At 50.0% G+C, this 23,817-nt stretch overlaps 1 protein-coding gene across 1 annotated transcript in view; it reads left to right on the top strand.

The window, feature by feature from the left end:
• Positions 1 to 23,817, top strand: part of LOC125940061 (uncharacterized) — a 106,906-nt gene that overhangs the window by 49,323 nt on the left and 33,766 nt on the right. Inside the window, exons 4-5 of the mRNA XM_049655728.1 lie at positions 9,982 to 10,055; positions 21,758 to 21,862. Coding sequence (XP_049511685.1) covers positions 9,982 to 10,055; positions 21,758 to 21,862 — 179 coding nt within the window. The remainder of the gene's footprint in view (positions 1 to 9,981; positions 10,056 to 21,757; positions 21,863 to 23,817) is intronic.

Raw genomic sequence — 23,817 nt, 5'->3', positions numbered from 1 at the left:
GGTGTCACAAAAGAGCGCGCAATCAAAGCGCGCGCCGCGTGTCACGCAAGCTAGTGAAAGAAACACGCCGGGCCCGCGGCAGCTTCAACACAGGGGGAGAGCGCATACGCCTGAAACAGCCGACGCGACCAACGGAGTCTAGAAGCATAGACGAGGCGACGGTAACCAGAGGGAGAGAGAGAGCGCGGGCGCTGAGGCACCCTCTTACCCGGCGAGTCGAGAGAGATTACTACAGCGTGAGCCTGCGCCAACAGAATGACTCACCACCACAGAAATGACTATAAGATTCCCACGCTTTGGCCATGCTACGAGACCGCCAATCCAATAGGCAGGTTCGAGAACGCCTTTGGACGCTATTGACCCTTTTCTCGGAGCAGTTTGCTCTAGAGGAACGAGATGGCGGTTTCGGTTGCGCGCCATACGTTGCCCCAGCGAATGCGCACGAATACGAAACCACTACTGTTTCTGCCCTGCTACTATGGGATCAGCTGTCGGAAATGCAAGTGAGTGTTCGCTAATGCACTGTGCCCCATTCATGCTGCAAAATGTGTAACGATAAAGAGAAGACATGTGCGGTAGTTAGCTGCAAAAATAGTGATTCGCATATTAAGGAATGGAATCAACATGTGTCGCCGCTGCTACATAAGGATTGCCTGTGCTGTCGGTCCTTCGCGATGCACGGCTTTCCTTGAAGATAACCGACTATTACTAACTGAATGAACAAGCGTGGTGTGAGCGCGCACAAACAAACATGAATAGATCACACTGAATGACTGCAGACAACGACCGTCAAAACTCTGGCAGCAAGCGGATACGCCGCAGCGGCGAACGTACGTGCGGTCTATGGCTTCAACGGAAACTGAGCACATAAAGGTCAGAGCCGTGTGGAGATAAGAGACGGTGCGAGCGAGCGACGATCGCGGTTGTTGGCAGCGTAGAAGTGCGCCCCCCCCCCCCCCCGCTCCCTCCGGCGCTGGCTTACCGCTTCCTTGCTTGCGCGTGGGAGAGATAAGAGACTGTGCGGACGAGCGACGAGCGCGGTTGTTGGCAGAGAAGTGCCCCCCCCCCCCCCCCCTGTTCTCTCCGGCGCTGGCTTTCCGCTTCCTTGCTTGCGCGTGGGAGATTGAGTGCGTTCGCTCTCCGTGATAGCGCGCGTCCCCGCACGCTTTCGCTGGGGCATACGGCGCGCGGCGAAGATTTTATCTAAAAGGATAATTCATCCGCCAGCGCTGTATAGCTAACCTCCAAAGAAAGGACTTCAACTCCCCAACGTCGGCACTTTAGAGTGAGTACCACTCGTTACAAAAGGAAGTAACGCCACTTACTGGCATAGTAAGTTTCTCGCACGTTATCTGCACACATCCATCCCTACTCGCAAGCAAACTTACACGCACCCTATCGCCAACGTATCAATAATAAGTGAATGTGCGCACACTTGGAACAATGTGCCGAAGCGTGAGTGACGGCGACTACACCAAGGCACCAATGTTGAAAACTGAACATTTCGTGACGGTCCACAGAGGAAGCGACCGACTAGCGATAATACGTCTTTGCTACAAGCTATACCGAAAAGTACAGAACATTTACATTCCAAGCTTTGTGCGCCGCAAGAACAAATCTATCGCAGCAGAGCGCACCCGCGAGCGCGATTAGGCTGAAAATAAACAATCAGATAATAGCCTCACCGAGGAACTTAGTATTACTGAGTCAGAAACATGACAAGCCGCTGCTTCAAAATGTTTGCCAAATAAAGAACGAGAACAGTGATCCTGATTTAATTCATAAGCGGGAAGTTTGGACAGCTTGGACTTGGCGCTGAGCCGTGCTCCCTCAAGGGCTGCAGAAGATAGCGTCAACCTTTCCCTTTCCCTCAAGAACCACTTATCATCATCAGCTTGGAATACATTTCTAGCCTCGCCTTTAGTACAAGCACCGTAAAAACGGCTCGCGCCGTTTGGACAAGGTGTAATGAGCTATGAAAGCACTTCCATGTCCTCTTAAGCTGTGGCCAAAGCCTCGCGTCGTCCACACAGTCACCGTCTACGGCATGCGTCGAAACGGAGGTTTGCTGCGCCGCACCGGCGTCACGCGCTTTGCATTGTAAACACGGAGGCAACGGCGGCAGCTGAGGCAAGCAATGGACGCGTCACCACGTGATCAAACATGGCAGTGCCCACGGGAGCGCCGGGAAAAGGTTCAATAAAGACCCGTGCGGCAATCGGAAGGCGGAGGAGACCGCTTCGGTGAAGAGATGTAACGTGGAGACTGACCGTCTGCGGAAGAAGGGGATTTCCCCGGAAAGCTAGTCGACGAGTTCATCCAGCGTCTCCATTTCCGGAAGAAGTTCCTTCTTCGAGATTTGCCCCGAGCAACGCCGAGATCGTCTGACTCAAGACCAGAACGGGTGAATACGATTGGACACTTAGTGTTCCTATTCATTTTGTACTTTACTTGTTGGACTCTTAGTGCTTGTCGGTGATTATATTCCCGTGTTTTGTGAATACCCATCTGAATAGCATTGTGTTGTGTCTAGCATAAGTGCTCACGTGTGTGTGTAACTGCCTTGTGTGAATAATATATTTTGTTTTGTTTTGACAACTCTTGGCTCTGACTCTGTCTTTGAACAGCAACCGGCGTTCGCTGGCGCAATAGAGGGCCCATTAGTAATAGTCCTTGCTTTTGTGGGATTATTTTCGGAAGCTGATAACTCGGCTTTGGAATTTGGTCCGGCGTCTGCGCCTCGTTCATGGGGTCTGTGACACACGGTTGCTGCAGCTGGAACCGTCGCCAGCACACGGCTGCGCTACCTAATGCGGTGCCTGCCTACGTTGAGGACACCACTGCGATGTCTGGCCGCAACTCACGAGGACCGAAACCCAGGGTCGACCCACGTGGACAGCACCTCGGTAGGCCTCGACCAAGAACGGCCCTCAGCAACTGCGCCCTGGCAGAACCCGCTCAGCAGGCCTCGTCAGTCGTCCCGGAACAGGCCTCCGCATCTGGCCCGAGTGCGCACGCCTTTGCCACTCGGCCACCGCAGGAACCACGGCAGGAGCTCTTCTTCCCGAGCGTCCCACTCGTCCTGCTGCCACCGTGGCTTCGCTGCTCGAGCTCCTCCGCACGTTCTCGTCTCCCAAACTTTGGCTCATACGCAGTAAAGGGGATTGGCGAAGAAGCAGGTGGTTTCAACTATGTTTATTAGAAATTTAATAACTAAATCTGCATCGCAGTCATTAGAAAAATACTATTAAGAATTTTGAGATTAAATAATTTTGTCATAAAGTGAAATAATAGCAATAATTAATAATTCTAGAAATTCAGCAAGGTGCTCCTTTTGTATCTCTAATGAAATTGTAAACTGCAAGAAATGTATCCCTGTCGCCTCCCCGAGGCATCCCGAGCCGCCACCAGACGCACCGGCAACAGTCACCAACGCCGCGCGCATTCAGTGCGAACGCGTGCAAAACGCCGACGGCGTCGACGACAGTTCTGCGTGTTGCTGGTGCTGCTGCATGTCCAAGGTTATACAGCTGGTAAAGCTACTATCCTTACATCGTATAGCTCTCTACTTATTTGCTATGGCAATTGATGCTTCGCCTTTCGTGTGACACTGCGACATTTTTTTACTATCAAGATGGGTTCCGAAAATCTTATTCGTGTGATACACAGTTACTGAAATTCACTATTCACTTTACCTGGATAATAACCTTTAAATTTTTTTACTACTCTAAAGCATTCGATCACACTGCTCACTGGCGCCTCACTGCTATGCTAGCTCTGAGACTAGACTTACTAATGCTGTTTTGGATTCGAAACTTTCTAGCTTTTCGCAAACCGTTCACAGTCCTCAATAATGTTGCCTCATCTCTTTCTGACTGACATCTGCTCTACGCGCAAAGTAGTCTGCTAGGTGCTTTACTCATACTAATTCACATTAATGACCTGCCTTGTAACATTTCCTCTTGCATGCGGCTATTTGCTGACAACTGCGATCATATACCGCACTATTAAAAGTCCGGATGACCACCTATGCATTCAACGTGACCTTAACCTATCTATCCCCGGTGCACTGAATAATGATCACGTCTAAAATATAAAACAATTTAATTCAGTCGTAACCAGTCCATTACTTATTTCACATATTCCATAAACCACGTCTCAGTGCATCGCGTGATGCCATTACGTACGTAAGCTTTATCTTAAATCAGACCTATCATGGAAATTGCGCAATTCTAATATCTGCGCAAAAGCATCAGTAACACAGGGTTACTTACGTCAAAATTTGCCGCACTGCCCAGCTAACAAGCCCAAATTGGCATACTGAACTTTCCTTCGCCCGCAACTTAAATTTGCTTCCCTCATCTGGTCGCCGCATCAAGAGTATTTGATTTCAATGTTAGACGTTCGCACGAAAGAGAGCCCGCTCGATCAATTTCATGCAACTGTGACTGCCATTACAGTATAAAATAATTAAGCTACCCTTTTCACTCGAAACATTAAGCACCCGTTGTTCCGTTGCCGTTTTATGCCTAGTACAGAAATACACCCATCGCGTAATCCGATCCGCGTTGCCACTTGAAAACAATGACAAAGAAGCATTGACGATGGTGGAAAGACGGAGTTGGCATCACGACTACTGTGTGATGACTATAGAATGGTGATGACATCATGACGAGAGTCGGACGACAAATCTGGAATGAGGACGATTGAACGAGCACGACGGCATCGCTATGGCGGTGTCACAACAAATGCAGGACAACTGTATGACGAGTTTGCGTGACGACGATGGCATGCTGAGTGTTGCATGACAAAGCAGGAATGACGGGGATGCAACTACCACGACGGCATTACGAGAGCCCATACCTAGTGGCCCAAGCTATTACACAACTGGGCTACTGGGCCGCGGTCTATGGAAGGCGTGACCATGACGGTGATGGTGAGAATAAGGTCACGAAGCTAGAATGACAATGGAATGACCATGAAGGCATCACAACCAGGAGCAAATACCTAGTTGCCCAAGCAGGTAGGCCACTTGGGCCACTGGGTCGGCGTCAGAGTGGACAGTCAGACAGACAGACATAAAACAGCTGAATTAGGAAAATAATGATATTCGCATTAAAAACACCTTGCCCCGGCATACAGACCACACATTCCCCTCCACCAGGCAATCTTTCTCGGCATTGCGCCACTTTTATTGCAATTCTCTACGGCCACACTTCAAAGTGCTGATAGACCACCATGCTCTATGTTGGTTGGCAAACATACGCGATCCTTAAGGACGACTGGCACGGTGGAGCTTGCGGCTACAGGAATTGGACGTCACTATCGTTTACAAGTATGGCCGCAAGCACGAAGACGCTGACACACTGTAGCGTGCACCCGCCGAATCTGTCGGTCGAGAGTCAGAGGACGATGGCGGCTTCCTGGGAGCCATGACTGCATCAGACTTAATCAGACGGCAGTGTGAGGACCCTGAAATTCGACCTATCATCGATCACTTCGAGGGCTGCCCAATAACCATACCAAGCCATCTACGTCGCTTATTGACGTCCGTCTGTTTACGAGACAACGTGCTTTACAAGAAAAAAGTTGTAGCAGTTTCACCTGAAAGGCGAAGCATCAATTGCGATAGCAAATTTGTAGAGAGCTATACGGAATAATGATAGTAGCTTTATCAGCTGTATAAACTTGGACATGCAGCAGCACCGGCAACACGCAGAACTGTTGTCGACGCCGTCGGCGTTTTGCCCGAGTTCGCGCAAAATGCGTGCGGCATTGGTGACTGTTGCTGGAGCCTCTGATATAAAAAAAAGTTGTCGCAGTTTCACCTTAAAGGCGAAGCATCAATTGCGATAGCAAATTTGCAGAGAGCTATACGGAGTAATGATAGTAGCTTTATCAGCTGTATAAACTTGGACATGCAGCAGCACCGGCAACACGCAGAACTGTTGTCGACGCCGTCGGCGTTTTGCCCGCGTTCGCACAAAATGCGTGCGGCGTTGGTGACTGTTGCCGGAGCCTCTGATATAAATAGGCACTTGGTGCCGCAGCTAAACGTCGCCCCCCCCCCCCCCCCCCGGCCTTTCGCGCGTCCGAAGAAGGCGCGTTTGCTCTACATATTAGGTGATTGTAAAGGAGGAAAGAGACAGAGACGCCTACTTCTGCAGCCCTTAAGGGAGCACCGCGCAGAACGCGCGTTTGTTCTCCGCCGTGCGTTCACTCCCCGTGAAAGCGCGCGTCCCTCGCGCCCTTTCACTCGCACATACAGCGTTCGGCGGCGCTGAGCCGTGCTCCCTCAAGGGCTGCAGAAGATAGCGCCAACCTTTCCCTTTCCCTCAAGAACCACTTATCATCATCATCATCGCGCGGCAACGATTTCATCTCCATTGACGTCATACGGAACCTCACGGCGACGGCGACGGCAGAAATCTGCTTTGAAGTGGCCATATAATTGCTATCGCAATAATAGGCACTTGGTGCCGCAGCTAAACGTCGCCTCCCTTCCATCCCCCCCCCCCCCCCCCCTGCCTTTAGCGCGTCGGAATAAGGCGCGTTTGCTCTACATATATGGTGATTGTAAAGGAGGAAAGAGACGCCTACTTCTGCAGCCCTTAAGGGAGCACGGCGCAGAACACGCGTTTGTTCTCCGCCGTGGGTTCACTCCCCATGAAAGCGCGCGTCCCTCGCGCCCTTTCACTCGCACATACAGCGTTCGGTGGCGCGCGGCGATGATTTCATCTCCATTGACGTCATACGGAACCTCACGGCGACGACGACGACGACGGCGACGCCGACAGCAGAAATCTGCTTTGGAATGTCCATATAATTTCTATCGCAATAAAATGCTCGTTCGAACGACCGAGCCAACCTCCTGGTAGTTCCTCAAGACTTGCGGGACGATATTCTTTTCGCTTGCCATGACGAGCCCACATCTGGCCACTTAGACTCCTCACGAACGCTTGCCAGAGTGCGCGAGATGTATTGCTGGCCCGGGCTTTCGGCAAGTGCCACTCAGTACGTTAAAGGCTGCCGTGAATGTCAGCAACGAAAGTCACCACCCATGAAGCCCGCCGGTTTCTTGCAAACCACTGAACCACCTCATCAGCCATTCGACCAAGTCGGCTTGGATATTCTTGGGCATTTTCCTCTGTCGACCGACGGCAACAAGTGGGTGATTGTCGCGACTCGCAAGTGACTATTTAACCAGCTATGCCGAGATGGAGGCGCTCCCATGAGCCAGGGCTTCTGCGGTAGCGCAGTTTTTTATGTTTCGCATTGTACTGCGTCATGGTGCCCCGTCCACTGTCATCAGATCACAGACAGAGGGACGGCGTTCGCGGCACAGTTCATGGAGGCAATTTTTGGAGCAACACCAGGCATCGAAAGATGACTGCTTACCATCCGCAGTCCAATGGACTTACGGAGCGATTAAGCAAGACCATCACAGACATGATCTCTATGTCCATCGACGTCCAGCACAAAACATGCGATCGCATCTTGCCTTACGTGACCTTCGCGTATAATACCGCCGTACAAGAGACGACGCGGTTCACACCATTTCGCCTCCTTTACGGCCGCGAAGTTCAGACGATGCCGGACGCTATGCTTCCGTGTCCAGACGCCGCGCACCTAACGACTGACGCCGAAGAATTTCCTGAGCGCGCTGAGGAAGCCCGCCAGTTCGCGCGGCTGCACATCGGTAAGCAGCAGCGCGCAGATGCACGGCGTTATAACATCTGCCACAGACACGTGTGCTACAATCCCGGAGACCAAGTGTGGGTGTGGACCCCTGTTCGCCACCGTGCCTTTGTGACAAGTTGTTTAGCTGTTATTTTGATCCATACAAAGTGCTGCGCCCAATAGTGACGTGAACTACGAAGTCGTTCTGGACGGTGCGGCGCCAACACGGCGTCCACAACAACCTCGCCCTGACATAGTTCACGTTGTGCGCATGAAACCATACGTTGCGCGTTCGTGATTATTATTTTTATTCATTTTTATATTTACGCTGCTATTTACAACTAATGCGGTTACCTCTCTGTTTCTTGAGACTGGGCCCGTCGCGCTTCACCGCTGCTGTGCTCTTGTTTTTCCTGTAGCTGTCACTGTCTTTTGCACGATCATCTGCCTTGACCGTGTTTTTTTCCCTCCTTTTCTTACACCGCTCCTTGAGCATCGAGCGGATGCTCTTTCCGAGGAAGGGGGGAAATGCCACCAGCCGTAGTGGGTACAGTGCTAAGAGGCAGGCACGGACCAGAATGAAGAAGTGCGCGTGCTACTCCGCCCGCTCGATAGGCAGATCCCAGTACGGCTCTAACATCAGTTAGTTTCATTGCATAATTTCAACCCATGTGTTTAACCGCCGGCTTCTTGGCTAATCCCCCGTGGTGGGTATGCGCCATGGCTTAGGAAGCAAGCAAGCAAGCAAGCAAGCAAGCAAGCAAGCAAGCAAGCAAGCAAGCGCCGTATTTTTTAGAAGCCTAGCTGCTACCCTCAATAAACGTCGCGTCGCCAGTTCTCTCTCAAGGCACGTGATAATATGGACACTCCAAGCGCATTTCTGCCGTCCGCATTCCATCGTCGTAATGTTCCGTATAAAGTCGTCGCCGCGCGCCGTACGCTCTATGTGTGAGTGAAAGCTTGCGAGGGTAAGCTGACGAACGCGGCCCAATCTTGAGCGCGCGAGGCACGGGGGGGGGGGGGGGGGGGGGAGGCGAGGGGGCGTTCTACTCCAGCGGCTGCTGCTTACGGCGCGGCAACGCGGGCGCCCTATCTTGAAAGCGATCTGTGATGTGGACAATGTGCGCCCGCGCAGGCCTGGTCTTCAAAGCGATCTGCGATGTGGACAAAGTGAGCTGAGTGCCGGTAGCTTCGTACGCGCTGTGCTTTCAACGTTTAGTTGGCGTCGAAGGGAGAGACGGCACGAAGGTCAATTTGATCGCTGCTGCTGCCGCGCTTCTCAGTCCAGCGTTTTGACAGCGAGTTTCCGTGGTCATCGAGCGAAATGTACTCACGTTTACCTGTGCGCGCATGACACCGTGCTTGTTAATTTAGTGAGCGAATATGTAAAAATTTAAACGGCTGATAAAACTACTATCCTTACTTTGCATAGCTGTGTACTAATTTGGTAACGCAATCGATACTTCGCCGTTTGGACGAAACTGCGACTTTCTTGACAGTAAGTTAGTTTTAAGATTTTTAGAAGATGTTGATACTTTGACAGTTGCTGTGTTAGGATTTCTGTAAAGCACGTGGCTCCTAGCCACTCTGTTTAATGATTTTCTGGTGAGGCACTACCGCACTAGTGCTGGGGACGAGCACGTTTACCACATCATAGCTCTGTAATCGAACATTTATGGTTTAGCAAAATGTGTAGTCATTCTCACTGTTTTAATAATTATATACTTCGCGCACTTTGTTGCAACTAATTTTTAAAATTTTCACATGAATGTTACATCTACCATTAGCAATTAATTTCTTCATTTCATTCAGAACTCATCAACGCATAGTGCTCATTGGCCATATCCCGGCTCTTGCGCCAATAAACACTACCCATCATCATGTGGAGTAATTTGAAGATGATATTAAGACTGCTACATGTGGCAAGTTTCATTGAGCTTTACCTTGTTATTTCTATATTTGAGTTAAACATCATAAATGTTTACAATGTTTCATGTGGCGCCAGTGTCTTTCTTTGTATGTGTGTGGCAGGCACATTTTGCTGTTTGTTTTAGGACAGCGGTTGACTCAATTTCCGGAATTTTCTTTCTGGTTGATGCCACGGGTAGGGCCCTGACGCCAGGTATACATTTCTTTGTTTGATGCTGCTATTTATTTTGTTTAGTTATTAATAAAAACGTTTCATTACTAGTCGCAGCAGTACACGATGAAATTGAATTAGAAACCACACTTCGCCACAACAGAGATGCTTGGAACGCTCGGGTTCTATTTTTCACTGTTGTGTGGTTCCTTTATTTTCAGCCTAATTAACAAATTGCATGGGAGAATTTGTAGGGATGAAACGGCGCCCCGTATGTTTGTCTCCGATCTGTTAGGTGAGCATGATCTTTCATTGTTCCTGTGTCTTATCCATAGTGATATTCTCGAAAGCCTAATTTTTTCAATAAATCGACACTTTCCCCCTAGTGAATACTAATAAACTTCTTTATTGGGAATTGTGCTGGGTTTACGAAACTCGCATCGGTTTTTATGAGAAAAAAATTACACCATCTTCCCGTAGGGGAACCCTGAGTAGTATGCGAAGCAGCCATGGGGTCGACTCAAGTTCCCATTAGTTTTAAGATCGGCCTGTCGCCGCTGCCGTTTCGTGGCAGCGGCTCGAGCCCTCTTCTCCGCGGCGCTGTCCACGGCGCTGACACTGGCGTTGACGCTGGCGCTGTCCGTGGCACTCATCGCGGCGTTGAGGGAGGAGAATGAGAGGACGAAGTGAATGACGATGGGTGGGCGAAGCACCAGGAGATCATTCGGGCAAAACTGGCTTCCGGAAGTGGAACCGGAAGCGGAAGCCGGCTTCCGGTTCCGGCATCCGGAAGCCGGAACTTGGCGTACATATACAATACATATACATACAAGGAGAGCAGGGGGAGGAGGATGCGCATGCGTGGTGCGGGTGTGGACGCCGCACGGCGGATGGAGGGAGGGACAAAGCCCCGACCATAAGCTGCTTCGCATCTAATAACTGGCTTATTCTTCCGCCTTCGTAAATTAAGTACCGGCTGCAAGCTTTTCCCGAACAGCGCTGACAATGTCTATGGCCAAAGGCTATGCTCTAGTGCCATTTAATGTTGTTCATCCTGTTGAACCTGTAACCATGAGTATATTAGACCAACGTTCTTAGGCTTTGTTTACCAGCTGCCGAATAAAAGCGCTGAATTTCGTCATAAGTGGTAGAGGTGTTCCTCGCTAACACCGTCCTCTAGCACTCTTATCCTAGATGGAACTCCGTTTTGGTTAAGATTGTTCATAGAGTGCGATTTTCGTGGCTCCGTAGTGCGATTGCCATCGCGTGCGACGGAAATCGCAGTCGCAAACGTCGACCCCCCCCCCCCCCCCCCCTCTGCGACTACGACCAATCGGCTGCTCGCATGTCGCACCAACCGCAGCGATTGGCGCCACTTTGGGGCGCCAACATAAAAACAAACGAAAAAAGAGGGCCGCAGATCCGTCGAAATTACGCCGAGAGCTATTTTGCAGTTTGTTTTGGTTATGCAGGTTGTTGGGAAATGTCTCTAGTTCGAGAAATCCGGAAACCTCTAACTGAATAGGTGGAGCTGTGGATTGCGCAAGCTGTACGTGCTATCAGCACCAACACTCGAACAAGAGAGATAAAAACTCTTAGTTCACATTCGGTTTGTGAGTTGCATTCGTTTGCTGACACGCTACATTGTTAATCAAGCAACGTTCTTATTTTTTTCTCACCTTGACTTCTGTGCTGACGTATGTACTTTTGCTTGCCTTTCGGTTATTCACACGCACTGCGAGTATTCACACGTACTACGAGGTATCCCTGACGAAAACACATGACTTTCGAATCTCGTCCCTGTTTTCTGGTTTGTTGCGTACGGGCTACTCGCGCTATACGGAAGCGGCACAGTTGTAGTGCCGTGTTCTGTCATTGCATTGTTATATGAAATCTCACGTGTTCGGAGCAATTCGAAGAACATGCGACTACGGTAAAATGCTCTGTCCAGGGGATGTGGCATGATGGCATAGTATGCGACGTTTCAACGTCGCGCTTTACGCGCGACTATTTAGTTTTCTCCCCTGTGAAACGAGCGCCTAATTTCAAGGTTTTCTTACCTCCGCTGCTACACGCGATTGCTCATCAAGCTCGCAAAGTCAATGTGCAAACTGTATGTAATGAATTTGCTGCAATAGCATATTTGAAGTTTTCACAAGGAATAAACAGCACAGTCAGTTTGTTTTAAAAGCTTTCATGCAACAATAAGTATCATTTCAGCACTTCGACCGAGTTGGTTACAATGTGCCGCAAAAAAGAAAAAAAGAAAGAAAAACAAACACGGGCTGACACCGCAGTGCGATTACGCATGGCCATGCCACTTGCTGAGTCCACGGGCTATAGGAGAAACATACGTGGAACCTAGCAGTTACAGCGAGGTAGCAGCTACGGACGCTGGCGCATTCCGCATTTGGTCAATCCACCACTGTAGACGTGTTATTCAGTCCGTACTTGCGTTTAAGCACACTTTTATTGTCTGTGTCTGAAAGATTCATTGTGGTCTCTTCAAAAATGTCACAATGTTTATATTATGAAACTTGCAAAGGAAAAGAGTTTTATTTCATTGTTACTCTTGAAAAAATCATACATAAAAGCTTAGACTTATTATCAATGCTTAACACATTCCCTAAGAACGACATCTAGTATGCTATTGACATTCAAGCAGCTTTTCAACAGGAAAAAAGTCAATCAGTCGCTTCTATTTTCAGCATTGGGTTATTGCAGGCAATTCAAACAGGCATAAAATTTGGCTCAACAATCCATTCGCGAATACCAGATTAGGTAGCACTTTGAGGCTTTCCTTGCACTTTCTTACTTTAGTCGATTAATCTTTTTGAAATACTTGGCTAGCTTAACAGATTGGGATGCTTGTTCTAATTTAGAGTGAAAGAACCATAACATCTGCCCCAGTTGCTTAGGTTTTTGGCAATCTGGGGTTTTCAGCCACCACTTTAAGATTAAGTGCTGAAGCAGGCAGAAGCACACGCATGTCAACGAGACTGGCCGATGGCTGCGATAGCTTCCTGCTTTATGCTTGCGACTACGAATACGAGAATGCCAGCGCTCTATTTTGTTGTTTAACAAAGCAATGTATTCCCAACAACGTATTCCATGTTTCCCGTGGGGCTATACGCCACCGCGCTATGCACTGAAGCATATTGATTTAAGCTTCTTGGTACAAATTCGCACTCGTAAAAAAATTGTGTCCGCTTTTGATCCTTTTGAAATATTCAGAGAGATCTTCTGTAAGAAATTACAGCTAAGCTCGCCGCGATGGACGAACCGGGCTTGGGATAATATTAAAGTTCACAACACAAATTCCGTTCCACGTTCAATAATCACACAAACATAACTTGCGGCTTCCTTCAGGAGTAAACGTGTGCTTCCAGGTTGGTGATTGCCTGCTGCTGCGTTTGGTGCAATAGCATGGCTAGGAGCAGGTATCGCTTATGCGAAATTACGAGAACTGTACAATCATCGGTTCTTCAGAAGCTGACGCTAAAGCGCAGATAGTGCGAGGATCTCACTGCACCGACGCGACGACTTCGCTACAGCCAAATTCCGAATACTGCACATGCGATGAGGGTAGCTATGAGGGCTTGGTCATCTGTTGATAGGTAAAATTGGATGGACACAGAAGGCGCATGAGACAAAGCACAGCGCTAAACAACCAGCTGCAAACAGCTGTGAACACCCGCCATATCTGGGACTGAACTTCAGGAAACGGCAAAAACTTGTTTTTCTCAAGTCTTACCAACACGCCCAAACAGCCCACTTTTTCAGAAAACGTGCTGTTGCGCATTCTAGAAAAAAATTTTACTTGAAAGCGTCTTTAAATTACAAAACACGCGTATTACTTGCGCCTATTAAAGTGAGGTCGATAATAATATAACGCATTGGCTTTTTTTCATTCCACTTCAGAAGTTATTCGGTGTGTTCCACAGAACTTTGGCTTCACAGAACTTGGGCAGAAATTGTTGAAATCCGAATCATGTGAAATCAGCTATCGGAAAATCGCATTGTGGCCCATGCGACTGCGCCAGTTCTTTACACTCCAGTCACAGCATGTGAAACAGGCTTTACAGTTTACGGTTGTCATCTCCACCCTGATGGTCCGAGACCAGCCAAGGCTTCGCGGGAAACGAAAATGCCACGAGGCTGCCGGCGGAACACGCTGCCCACGCCAGCCTGAACCGTCAGCACACCTCAGCGTTCAACAACCTTTTGCCGGCCTCTGCGGTTTTTCCGAGTAGAGGACTGACCCAATGACTACAGTCAGGCAAGTGCGCTAAAGCAGTGTAATGAGTCCCAGTAGCTACGGTGCGTAAGCTTCTAATAAAGTGGCGTATCGAGGACAGTGTACCTTAACAACGAGTCGGATCTTATGGACTGGCCTGCATTCAGGCACCAATAACGCCAAAATTCAGCACATTACGCGCGCTCTCAAATCGCTAAAAGCCGGTTTACTCTATAGCGAGTCCTTCACGTCCTGCATCATTGAGCATGCTCTAGCCCTTAGTGAGGCGGATCAACACTTCAATTATGGAGGCCGACAGCATTCATGCGATTGATATTCACAAACCTACCACTGTCTGCTACCTGATAGCTACGTGTCCGCAGTACTTAGATGAACTGCTAGCTATTATTATACAAAACAGCTCCAATGTCTGCATGCAAGTGCGCCAAGTTATATTTCTTTATGGTTTTCAGCATATTTCCTAGGCCTCTCATTGGCACACTTACCGCCGCACCAAAGCGCCTGCTTGTGTCAACCGCGATTCCAGGTGATTGATTAAGATTCCACGGAAAAGGAAGCACCAAAATGAACGTGAGGGAATGGAAGCCCACCAAATTAGGAAGCACGGCTCAAATGGGATCAGCGAAACTTCCATTGCACTGCACAATTCATAAAGCTCCTTTTACGGCAACCGCTTGTCCAAAGAGCCATTCATTTTAGGTTTTATCGAGAATCTTCCATTGTGCGCACGTCCTATCGCGCTGTGTGCACTCCTGCCGTTAATGTACTGCATAAATGAGGACGAAGTTAGCCCCCGTGTCGTCGTTGTTATTCCTGTCCGTGCTGTATCGTTATATTGCTAAATATGTCCTTTAATAAACATCAAATACCAAGAACCGTTTCTGCTCACGATGGGCCTACGCTTAAACTCCGCTATGCACTACTTAGTAAATGTCTCTTAAGACCTTATGAAAAGGCGTGAGGCGATTAGTTTCCCACATCTTCATTTCAGTGATCTCTCCAACTTAGGCTACAACCAGTCAGTGCGCTGATGCCAAGATGCCCGGATGCTCTCCTCGCGTGACACCTGCCTCGAGTCCGGGCAGCATGTGTGGCGGAGCAGCTTCGTCGGCCGGGCTAGGACGGCTCGCCATAACATCTTCAAGATGGGAACTTCATCAGCCAAGCGGCGATTAGAGTTATCGGTAACGAAGGCAAATTTCTAGTTTTCAGCAGCGTCAAACTTATGTGCAAGGAAGAACCCCTACAAGGGACCTTGGAAACGTAAGGTGTCCACCTAGTTGTGCAATCCATGCAGCGACAGTCCAAGCAGCCAGAGAGTCGAGCATCAATTAGCCGCTTGCTTGGTCAACGCAATTGAAAGGCTAGAATCAACAGCAGCACCGGGAATCATCACTCGCCACTGATTCGCTGTAATGCCAGACTTAGCACCTAGCACCAGGCTGATCGGAAGCCATGTTTCGGTGGTAAAGCTGTGAACTGCGTCTTGCATGCACCTAGCGTTGACCTCACTAAACGGTGACGTGAACGTTACCTCGGGGGGGGGGGGGGGGGAGGCGGGGGGGTTGGAAATCTTTATAGCACAGTATAGCCGAGCAATCCAGGCAGCCACATAGTCGTGCAGCAAGTCCCTGCTTGTTTGTTGTATGAAGGTACGTCTGTAGCGGTGTTTATATTGTTAGGCGAACTAAGGATTAAGTACAGGAGACTATTTACAAGTATATTTACAAAAGATAGCTGCAGCGCTGGCCAGATCAGCCGATAGCTCGAGAGCCCAGAGCAGTTCGTCTTCTTCGTGTAGGCGCCCGCGCGCATCGTCGAGAAGAAACACGCAATATGCATGTAGCATAATCCCCGGCGGCAGAAGCACCGTCCCGGTGCGTCTAAATATCAGTGGGAAGAGGAGGGTAATACAGTTTTAGGCGTGCTACATGCACAACGTCAGTGGAAGGCGGGGCAGACGAGGCACTGGTACTGACTGGGGCGATTTCATACGTAACTGGAGTCACGGCACGCAGCACTCGATATGGGGATGTGTACCGAGACAGGAGTTTTTCAGACAGGCCAACGTGACGAGTCGGTGACCATAGGAGTACCAGGGATCCAGGCGAAAAGTGAACGTCTCTGTGATGTCGATCGTACAAACGCCGTTGGTTCTCTTCGGAGGTCAGGAGGCGAGCGCGGGCAATTTCGCGAGCTTGGGCTGCCCTGGTGATGGCGTCAAGTGCATATTCGCTGGTCTCTGCTACGGCGGATGCAAGGAATGTGTCCAGTGGCAATGTGGGTTCTCGGCCAAACAACAGAAAGAACGGGGAATAGCCGGCAGTGTCGTGAAGCGAACAGTTATATGCAAATGTGACATACGGTAGGACAATGTCCCAATCAGTATGGTCAGACGAGACATACTTTGCAAGCATGTCTGTGAGGGTTCGATTGAGGCGCTCCGTGAGACCATTCGTCTGTGAATGGTAAGACGTAGTCAGCTTGTGCCTGGTTGAGCGGGACTGCAGGATGTCGGCGATGACTTTAGAAAGGAAAGTCCGACCACGGTCAGTGAGCAGGTGGCGTGCAGCTCCATGCTGCAGAATCACGTCGCGTAAAAGAAAACTGGGGACATCTGTGGCGCAGCTTGTTGGAAGCGCTCTGGTGATGGCGTAGCGCGTGGCGTAACCTGTCGCCACAGCGACCCACTCTTTGCCAAATTTTGATAGAGGGAAAGGGCCAAGTAAGTCCAAACCAACGCGAAAGAACGGCTCCGAAGGAATATCGAGCGGTTGAAGGCACCCGGCAGGGAGCGTCAATGGTGTTTTTTGGCGCTGGCATTTATCACACGCCGCAACGTATTTCCGCACGGAGCGGGCAAGGCCTGACCAAAAGAAGCGTCGGCGAATCCGGTCGTAGGTGCGGGAGACGCCGAGGTGACCTTCCGTTGGTAAGTCGTGAAGTTCTTGGAGAACAGCTCACCGGAGATGCCCAGGAATGACGAGGAGTAGGGCAGGACCGTCGGGGCGGACGTTGTGGCGGTATAATACACCATCCAGGAGAACAAACAAATGAAGGGACGAATCAGAAGGCGAAGATTCCAAACGATCAATGATGGCGCGCAAGGTAGCATCACGGCGTTGATCGTCGGCGACTTGTGGCAGCTGAGAAACCGAGAAAACGCAAGTGTCGGCATCGGTGTCAGAGTCGGAGGGTGGTTTGTCCACTGGATAGCGTGATAAGCAGTCTGCCTCTTGATGTAGGCGGCCCGACTTGTAGTCTACGGCATAGGAATATTCTTGTAGCCGCAGAGCCCAGCGACCAAGCCGACCGGTAGGATCCCTGAGTGAGGAAAGCCAGCAGAGCGCGTGGTGGTCCGTGATTACAGAGAAATGCGTGCCATACAAGTACGGGCGGAATTTAGAAACCGCCCAGAGAAGAGCCAGGCATTCACGGTCTGTAATCGAATAGTTGCGCTCCGCTGCTGTGAGGAGGCGGCTAGCGTAGGCGATAACACGTTCGCGTCCCTGTTGGCGTTGGGCTAAGACGGCTCCGATACCGTGACCACTGGCATCGGTACGGACCTCTGTAGCGGAGGACGGGTCAAAGTGGGCCAGAATAGGCGGCGTAGTCAGAATGTTGGTCAGGTGGGCCAAACGCGGCAGTTTGAGCGGGACCCCACGTAAACGGCACGTCCTTCTTCAGAAGATCAGTAAGTGGTCGGGCAATCGCTGCGAAGTCTTGAACGAACCGTCGGAAGTAGGAGCAGAGTCCTACAAAAATTCGTACGTCTTTGACAGACTGAGGTTCAGGAAAAGACGTGACAGCACGAATTTTCTCCGGGTCTGGTTGAATACCGGATGCGTCGACAAGGTGGCCCAGCACTGTAATCTGCTGACGACGGAAGTGACACTTCGAGGAATTTAGTTGGAGCCCAGCCTCACGGAAGACTTGAAGAACAGCTGATAAGAGCTCAAGGTGTGTCTCAAACGTAAGCGAAAATACGAGAACATCGTCTAGGTAGCAAAGGCATGTTGACCATTTGAACCCCTGGAGCAAAGAGTCCATCATGCGCTCGAATGTGGCTGCGGCGCTCCATAGACCGAATGGCATAACTTTGAATTCATATAGACCATCAGGGGTGACAAACGCGGGCTTCTCTCGGTCCCTTTCATCCAAAGAAATTTGCCAATAACCAGACCGAAGGTCTATTGATGAGAAGTAGTTGGCACCGTGGAGACCATCGAGGGCATCGTCAATGCGAGGCAAGGGGTAGACATCTTTTTTGGTAATTCGGTTTAGATGACGGTAATCGACGCAGAAGCGCCACGTGCCATCTTTCTTTTTAACAAGCACAACGGGTGACGCCCAAGGGCTCGACGAGGGTTCAGCAATACCTTTGGCAAGCATCTTGTGCACTTCATCTTGAATAACTTTACGCTCTAAAACAGAAACTCAATATGGCCGACGATGAATAGGACTGGCATCACCAGTATTTATGTGATGCTTAACAATTGAAGTCTGGCCCAATTGTCGATTGTTGAGGTCGAAGATGTCTTGGTAAGAAACCAAAAGGCGACACAGAGCTGCTTCTTGTTCAGGCAATAGGTCCGCAGCAATCATGGGACTAAAGGTTGCGTCAAGGCAAATAGCATCCTGCAGAAATGGTGAAGAATCGGAGCAGCCGTCCACTGAAAACACCGTGACGTGGTTAGAGCACTGCACGGGCTCGGGCTTACCCGAAAGCCCGGGCCCGGCCTGGCCCGTGGGCCGGGCCGGGCCGGGTAGAGCAGTTTTTTCACGGGCTCGGGCCGGGCTCGTGCACGGCGTGTGCTTTTTGACCCGGGCCCGGGCCGGGCTCGGGTTTTTTGACGCGGGCCCGGGCCGGGCTCGGGCTTTCTGCGAGTTATTCTCGGGCTTCTCAATTCTGAAAAACATGTATTTTTCGGTCTCGGGCCGGGTTCGGGCCGGTTTCGAGCCGGGCTCGGGCCGGGCTCGGGCTTAAGGTAAAGGGGTGGCGGGCCGGGCCGGGCGGGTAACGCAGATTATTTCCGGGCCCGGGCCGGGCCCGGGTCTCGCCGTAAAACTTTTGATCGGGCTCGGGCGGGCCGCCCAATGTAAAAACGGGCCTGGGCCGGGCCCGGGCCGCAAAAATCGGCCCGTGCAGGGCTCTAGACGTGGTCATCTCCTACAGCACGCAGCGTTGCAACCGATATGCCTTGGGGTAGAACTTGCTTTGTTAGGCCAAAATTGGCGACGGGGAGGCATGTCCGGTTATCGGCGACGGTTACAACGGAGTGGGGCACAGTGATATCGCGCATCAAAAGGACAGCAGGAACAGGTGAAGCGACGTAATCACCATCGGGCACAGGGAAAGATGAAAGCAAATCGACGAAAGTCAAGGTTTTAGGCAGCAGGCGCACGAAGGTGGTCGTAATAAAGTTGTTCGGCTGTTCATCACGAATATGCGCGAGTAGAGGAAGTTCGAGGCAAAGGGTACCGGTAGAACAGTCGATCAAAGCTGAATGCACCGTAAGAAAGTCTAGTCCAAGGATTAGGTCATGGGGACAATTGGTCAGCACTGTAAAAAGAACTGGAACGTGCCGGTCGGCGATACTTATCCTGGAAGTACACATTCCAGTGACGGCAACAGTGCTGCCATCGGCGACGCGTACGGCTCGGCTAGTAGCAGGCGTGAGAACCTTCTTCAGTCTACGACGGAGGTTATTACTCATTATGGACACCTGGGCTCCAGTATCTATTAATGCCGTCAAAGGGACACCGTCGACGTGTACATCAAGTAAGTTCTGGTGCGTTGGGAGCGTCAATGGAGGATTTTCACACGACGAAGATAATGCAGCGCTACCTCCAGGAGCTGCATGGTCTAGTTTTCCGTCCGGGAGGGTCCATAATTGGTCGGCGACGAATAGCGGCGTGGCTGGGGCGACGGGGACCGACGGCGCTGAGGTGACGGCGAGCGAGTGGGACGACTGTCATCGGCGGATACGTGAGAGCTAGAAGGCATACGGCGAGGAGAGAAGCGGCGAGGGTCGGCATATGGGCGAGACGGGGAAAAGTAGCTCGAATACGGCGATGTCCAGGAGGTGCGGCAGTGGCGAGCGACGTGGCCAATGCGGTGGCAACGAAAGCAAATGGGCTTGTCGTCCGGAGTTCTCCACTCTGTAGGGTTGCGGTATCTGGGAGGGGAATACAGATCGCTGCGAGGCGCAGCTGAAGGCACCAGTAGGGCGTCAGGTCGGGAGACGGAGCAGGCAGCAGGAAAACCGAGGTTGACAAATTCTTGCCTCATAACCTCCTGAATGAGGGAGATCGCTGGGGCTGGTTGGTAAGTGGTGGGGTCAAGTGGGCGTGGATGGAACGTGTCAGGATTGGCAGCCTCGAGCTCGCGGCGAACAATATGCGTGACGGTCTCATTGGAGGGGGGTGAAGCGGTAAGGGCGACGCAGGACGACGTCTCAGCCGTGTTAGGGATCCGGGAGAACTGTGGAATGACGCGGCGGCTTTTGGCGAGCTCAAAGCGGCGGCATTCCTTCACAATGACGTCGATGGTAGACACATTGTTGAAGATCAACAAGTTGAACGCGTCGTCCGCGATCCCTTTGAGAACGTGGCCAACCTTGTCAACTTCGACCATGTTCTCGTCGACTTTCCGGCAAAGAGCTAGCACGTCTTGTGTGTACGAGACATACGATTCAGTGGAAGAGTGTACTCGGGCAGCAAGCTCTTCTCTTGCAGCCTGCTGCCGACCGGTCGGATTTCCAAAGAGGTCGCGGAGCTTCTCCTTGAAAACGTCCCAGCTAGAGATCTCCTCCTCGTGTGTCCGGAACCAGACCCGAGGTGTTCCGCCCAAGTAGAAGAGTACATTCGCTAGCATTATGGTAGGGTCCCAGTGGTTGTTGCGGCTAACAAGCTCATACATGCTTAGCCTGTCATCAACGTCGACATTATCTTGGCCGGAGAATATGCCAGGATCGCGGGGAGTGGCAACCGTGGCGTACGTTGTGGTTGGAGTTGCAGTAGTAGCAGCAGACGAGGTGTCGTCACCGGGAGCCATGGTGGAAAGCTGGACGGTGCGGCCGCTGCGGAGCTCCGTGGTGAGGACGGGGAACGGCACGCTCCACCATAATGTTACGCGAACGAAGGATTAAGTACAGGAGACCATTTACAAGTATATTTACAAAAGATAGCTGCAGCGCTGGCGAGATCAGCCGATAGCTCGAGAGCCCAGAGCAGTTCGTCTTGTTTGTCTAGGCGCCCGCGCGCATCGTCAAGAAGAAACGCGCAATATGCATGTAGCAATATGAATGCGGCAGCGGAGTATCGCGTCTCCTTGGGTGTAACAGTAATACTATGCGACAGCGTTTAAGTGTGGTGCATCCCCCTTCGTCCGAAACAAGCTGGAACCTGAGTGCCTGTCACCAGTGAGTGGAGGAGAGCACACGGCGACAGCTGTCTTACATAACATGTGTTCTTTGATGTGATACGCAAGCGTTTCGAAATACCCTGGTCATCGACTTACGCGTCTGGATCCACCCTATCCTGTAGCAATAATGCTATTGGCATTCCTAGTGTATTACAGCCGTACGTATATATGACAACTTTGTCAAATACAACACACGTTAAGAATGCGCATGTGTTGCGTAACGTGTAGATGAAGAGCAATAGTTTGTTGGTATTTTAAGAAGTGCGATTAGGTCTGTAGAATCTTTCTTTCCGCCCTCGTTTTCATGTCCCAGATAATGATACAAAGCCTTTCGGGGAAATGAAGCTTGTATACACGGATTCCGGAAGTTACAAATGCAGCGTGTTTATTGTGACATATTGGGACGATGAGAGCAACGGTAAGGAATTCAATGCCATCCGTTATAAGGTTCACATTTCCATTGCATAGATTTGTTATTTGTGTAGGTCGCTTTATGTTGGAGATATCATGATTCAAGCCGGGCAGTCTTCTCCGCAAAATATTTTAAAGCAGATCCTATGCTTATTTCAGTACACGCGTGGCTGGAGTTGCACAGCTGGTGCACTCTGAAATCGCCTTATTACGGAAACTCAAATTTCTGTTAACAGATGAATGCGTCATAGTGTTATCGAGCATAGCCTCAGCGTCATGGTAGCCCAGTAGTTCCAGTAGTTATGTGTTTATTGAATCGAAAAGCAAATTGTACTGAAACATCTTTTCAGAAATTTTCACTTTTGAAAGAAAGGCAGCAACACTAGGAAGCGACAATACACCTGCAATAGCTGGGCGTTAAGATTTTATAGAGAATTGTTCTCCGTTTAATTTTTTTAACGACAAAGTGCCAAAGCATAGTCGGAAAGGGGTAACAGCGCCCACAGACGGGGACAGAGTGAAGAACAACAGGACAGAGCGCTACACTACAACTGACACTTTATTGGAAGGAGTAACACATATAAACGTTGAAACAGCCAATGGGAAGGCTATCAACGACAAAGATTAAAGAAATGTGAAAAATAAAGAAAGCAGTAACCTGCCGTTTAAAATAAACGCGCCCCTTTTGAGTGGCATTTACTAGCCTTCGACGATTGTATTTTGAGCGAGCGCTTAGAAGTGGTGAATGTGTAACGCGTTTTTAGGTATGTGGACGACTACCTCAATATTTTAAAACATAAAGCCGTTAACTTTCAAGTAACTGTATCGCGTGTTCTGGCCCTTTTTAGCGAGACTCTGAAGCCACTGCAGTCAACACATGTAGTTCTGGTGGATGACTCGCTCAAGTTTCTTCACTTAAGGCTTCATCTTAGTGAAGAAAATTTTTTCTGGTTGTTTGAGCCTAGGATCAGTAAACCGCTGCTCCCGTACACCTACAATCACACGAAGCTTGTGTAAAGGGTAGTTAACTTGTCTTGTTTATGAATTTATTTCCTGAAATGATGTTTTCATTTGGGAGAGAGCCGTTTTTTTTACTCAGATTTCTCGCCTTGTGTCGGCTAGCTACCGGTTTCATCTGCTTATAGCAGAGGCGCCTGGCTTGCTCACACAAATAAAGCGTGGGGACCAGGGCAGATTGCTGATAAACAAAAAGAAAGAAGGGTTCGTAATAGTGCCCTACATGACAGAATTGCAGACAATATCAAGAAAATAGGCGTGCGCGCTGGTGTAGATGTTATCTTCTCTGCCCCCAACAAACTTTCAAAAAATTGTTCTATGGATAATTGTGATGCCAGAAAAAAAGGAGGATGCTCACTAAACAGAGGGAGCAGTTTCTTAATTGCGAGGAAGGCGTAATTTACTCTCCCCCCTTGGACGGCGGGCAAAGGTATATCGGCCAGTCGCGCAGGTGCGTGAAAGATGAGCTTAGGGAAAACAAGAATCTGGTTGGAAAGACTGTCGTTTCGGGCCAACTGTCATTACATGGTAGAAGTTGTGCTTGTGAACCGGTCTATGGGAAGTTTTCAGTGATTAAGAAAGAGAGGGGATCAGCTGACACGTGAAGTGATAGAAGCATATGAAATCTATCATGATAAGGATAATTCTGTAAGCAGGCCTTCAGTGTCGTTCTGAAGAAAGGAAATTGAATATCTGGATGTCGCTGTGTAGAAGTACATGGGGCAGCTTGATGAGTGTATTTTTATTAGGGGCGAAGCTCCTTATAGCGGCACCCGTTCCGTCCCCGTCGTCGTAGTAGTAGTGTGTTACCAGTAGTGTGTAACCACTCTGAGAAAAAAATGTGGTTGATCCCTCTTATATAGGAATCGGTATAGAACACGCAAGTGAAACGTGTCTTCACAGAAGTAGTGTAATGTTTATTGCACATTGATATATAATGTCTAT

This window comes from Dermacentor silvarum, chromosome 9, assembly GCF_013339745.2.
Source record: "Dermacentor silvarum isolate Dsil-2018 chromosome 9, BIME_Dsil_1.4, whole genome shotgun sequence".
NCBI classification, from domain to species: domain Eukaryota; kingdom Metazoa; phylum Arthropoda; class Arachnida; order Ixodida; family Ixodidae; genus Dermacentor; species Dermacentor silvarum.
This window is presented reverse-complemented; position numbering and strand designations above follow the sequence as displayed.